Raw genomic sequence first — 3,931 nt, 5'->3', positions numbered from 1 at the left:
TCATCTCATAATCACTGACTAGTAGTCTTCAAACACTTGACCAAAGCTATTGCATAAACTACCTCAAGCATGTGTATATCAGTGCTAAGAGTTGTTGAGGATAGGGTGGGATGCACAGCTGATAAATAAGTAAACAAGTAAATAAACAAACAAAATAATTGAATTCATTAGGGCAGAAAGGTTTAAAAATTAATTCATCCCTGTCTAGGATGTCTTTCACGATCACCTAGAACTGGAAAAGTCAATATAGATACATTCACCTCCCTTATTATAACCTGCTCTTGAGCTATCCAAGCAGAGAATGTAGGGTAAAGCTATTTTGATGAATCCAAGCAAAAAAGTTTAGATTTAAATAACAATCTGGAAACACTTTGTATGGTGTTCTGCCTCTGTGGTATACAAGTTTATCAAATAAATAAATTCTGTGTCCTTGATGATATTGTCCCAACACGAACACAAAGATGATAATTGCACAGTAGCATTATGATAGCAGGATAATAGAACTTCATTTATTAGTCATTAACATAGTTGTTTAACATCCAATAGCAAGTGGTACATTAGCATTTATTATACAGTTGTTAGACATTTCCAAAATACAAAATAAAGATCCACAAGTGACTGATAATCCTGTAAAATGTGTTACAATTACAGATTTGCATCTCGGTGATTGTAAAGCATGAAATTATCTGAAACAGCAGAGCTGTGTGTACTACAAATGTACTGGATCTCCTCTAGTATAGGGCGAGGAAGGAGCTGTATTGCATATTAGTGCACAAATCCTATGCAAAAGTAATTTCTTCATTATCAAGATTAGTAGGAGTGAGTAAATTACGTATCACACAAAGCCCCAGAACTGCACAAAATTACAAATCTTTCATTGTTGCCCCACAATCTTTTCATTCCACCTGACTTTCTTTGTTTCTGCCCTTATATCAAACCATATCTTCCACATTTCTCACTAAGTCTTCTTCCGTACACTTCCATTCCCCCCCCCACCTTCCTCTTACCCTGCAAGTTCAGCCATTCCAGAAATTCACAAAAAAGTTACACAAGGAATGCCACTTCTCTTCACAATAAGCGTCTACCACACCGGCATTGAGCTCTGTGGGCCGTACAGTGCTTTCCACAACTGCTGTTGTAGGCTGCCTATGGGCTGGACGGGTTGGGGCTGCTGAAGAGCTGGGGTTTCCTTTTCTCTTCCCCCCTTTCTTATGCTTCTTCAAGGCACCATTCTTTGCTGGATTGGTGACGATCATATCTCGGTGTGCTTGTGGTGATCTCTGTGACGCTGGTAGGTTTTTGCCGTGGCTTTTCCCCTTGGGACTTCCTTGAGTGACACTTGCAGTGGCCATAGGGCTGTCTGTGCTTGGTATGGTTTGCACCAGGTGCAGCTGGGCTTCAGATCTCTCCTTCTTGCTGCTACAAAGCTGGGATTTGAGAGGGCTGGTGTCCTGGCAGGGATGGTGCTTCCGGCGGAGCTTTCCCAGGATCTGTTTCCAGAACTGACGGCCTTTGGCACCGTAGGCCGCGCATAACTCTGGCTGGCCCCGGTAGACACACCTCTGTGCCTCTCCTTCTGCTGGATGACAGGTGATCTGGAGCTCGGTATCCCTTTCTCCAGGGATGAGTTGCCAGTTGCACCGATGCTTGTCCCGGGTGGAGAACTGTCCAGACTGAGCCCAAGGGAACAAAGGTTTTTCTTTTTCTCCGGTGGTATCCCTACCCTTCTTAGAAGGGTTACATTCTAGGCAACTGAGGAAGAGAAGAGTAAGGGGGAACGTTTGGGGCAGCTTCATTTCCTGAAGTCAAGGGAGGTGCTGGCACCCCTCATTCAAGAGCATGAGTGGGAAAAGCCCAGCCAAGGACTCCGTAGTGTCTTTCAGGTCCTATGGAGACAAAAATACAATGAGCCATCTGGAACAGGCACCATCAATAAGGATGAGCTGCAGCAGCTAATTGCAAACAATGTCTTTCTACTTGACCAAGCACATTCTTCCTCCCCGACTTTTCAGCAGAGAAGAATTCTACTTTCCCCAAAAGCAATAAACCGCAACCCCTCATCAGATGTGGTTAAGATCTACACCAGATGGGGATGGTTGCTCTCACAAAAGCAGATACTTTCTATTGTTATCCGATCAGCCAGCAGCGATGTTGACGGATGGCTTTAGATTCCTACGGACGCTCATTGGGTGTTCCCATTTATATTAGTGGCATTTTAGCTCAGACCCCAGCCAATAAGTCTCTGCATATTTCATCAAGATAAACATTCTTGTTCTTCTTAAAGAGAATAGTCCGCCTCAATAGGAACACTTGCCTTCTATCTACAGCATTGAAATTGCTTCCTTTGCTTTCGTCTAATGTAAATGCTCTAAATCCATTTTTTTTTTGCAAGCTCAAATGTGCTTAGCTTGCTTTTATAGCGAATGTCTGTCTGAAACTCCAGTGAAGAAAGAAAAAAAACTTCATAATGTTCTTTTTAATCTTGTCCTCTTGATACAGTTCTCCTTCCTCGCCAACTCTTCCCAGTTCCTACCTTTAACAAAGATCCTGCACGTTAAACATCTCTTCTGCAATTCCCAGTCTTTTCTTTCCTGCATTCCCTAAATACAAACAAATCTCTGAAACCTGGTGTCTTTCTTAAAACACTAGCAAGGTGGTACAGATACCAGCATGGGGTTACTGCTAATACAATGGTGGGAAAGAAGTTCTTTTCTTGTTAAAGAAGCAACAATTTCAAACCCAACATGGCCCAATTCCCCAGGCACAATGAAGTCCATCTTGACACTCAACAATTCCCACTTCCCAAGTTCTTGCTGGCTTCACTTACCTTTGATTGCGAGTGGAAGACAGCTCTACAGGAGAAATGCCAGTCTAAGCTCAAGATTAGCTTGTTGGAGGGATGTTCAGAGCATGCCTGCATTATCAAGAATCCAGGAGGGGCTAACTACAGCCTATGCCCCTCCTCATGCATGCAAACACACACACACACACACACAACCACTCGGAGACAGAGCAAGAGAAGAACCTTGAAAAGCAAACAAAAAACTGTTCTGTTTGATCCTTTTGTCCGTTCAGGTGCCTAAACCATATCAGATAGTTTTACAAATATATCCTCTGCTCACTGGGAAAATTTTTACTGTTTGTCCTGTTTAATTGATTAGAAAAACATGTATTTTTCTAAGAGACCTCTGGATTACCATGGAACAAGGGTACTCCATGACATAAAACCACAACTGAGCCCAACATTTCTGTTGTTAAGCGAGACATTGGTTAAGTGAGTTTTGCCCTTACTTTGCAACTTTTCTTGTCTCAGTTGTTAAGTGAATCCCTGCAGTCAATAGGTTAGTAACCTGGTTGTTAAGTGAAGCTGGCTTCCCCATTGACTTTGCTTGTCAAAAGGTTGCAACAGGGGATCCAGTGACCCTGGAACGCAACAACGGTCATAAGTATGAACCAGTTGCCAAGCATCTGAATTTTGATCACATGATCATGGGGATGCTACAAAGGTGGTAACTGTGAAAAATGGTCATAAGTCACTTTTTTCAGTGCCGTTGTAACTTTGATCAGTCACTAAATGAAGGGCTATCTGTACTGTAGTTTGTCACAGTTGCACTACAGCCCTGTTGAACAAAGAGGGACTGGTTTAGTTACCCCAAATGTTCAGTGTCTGTACATTGGAATCCCCAATGTCCTATCTTCAAATTTGTTATCTGTATGTGTGTGTGTTCCAGCATAACTCTGGAATGCCTCAAGCAATTTCAATCATACTTGGTACACAGATGACTTTCTCTTTGGAAACAAATACTGTGGGGTTAAGACACCCCTAACACCCCTTGGGGTGTGTGTTCCGTTAAGATACAGCCTGTTGTGCCTTTAAATGGCTTCTACTGTACTGTCGTAAAATGGCTTCTATTGTACAGTGCAGTGGAGT

At 42.6% G+C, this 3,931-nt stretch overlaps 1 protein-coding gene across 1 annotated transcript; it reads right to left on the bottom strand.

Moving 5' to 3' along the window:
- Window positions 1-487: 487 nt before the first annotated feature.
- FGFBP3 (fibroblast growth factor binding protein 3) lies at window positions 488-2,945 on the bottom strand. Its single transcript, XM_081956315.1, has 2 exons — window positions 2,828-2,945; window positions 488-1,886 (listed from the first exon to the last, which is right to left on the bottom strand). Exon 2 carries the CDS (start codon window positions 1,794-1,796, stop codon window positions 1,017-1,019), a length of 780 nt encoding a protein of 259 aa, XP_081812441.1. The 5' UTR covers window positions 1,797-1,886; window positions 2,828-2,945; the 3' UTR covers window positions 488-1,016.
- Between the last annotated feature and the right edge of the window lie 986 nt (window positions 2,946-3,931).

Source organism: Natrix helvetica (genome assembly GCF_964273705.1).
Source record: "Natrix helvetica genome assembly, chromosome: 5".
Lineage (NCBI taxonomy): Eukaryota > Metazoa > Chordata > Lepidosauria > Squamata > Natricidae > Natrix > Natrix helvetica.
Note: the sequence above shows the minus strand (reverse complement) of the source record. Positions and strands in the feature narration are given on the sequence as shown.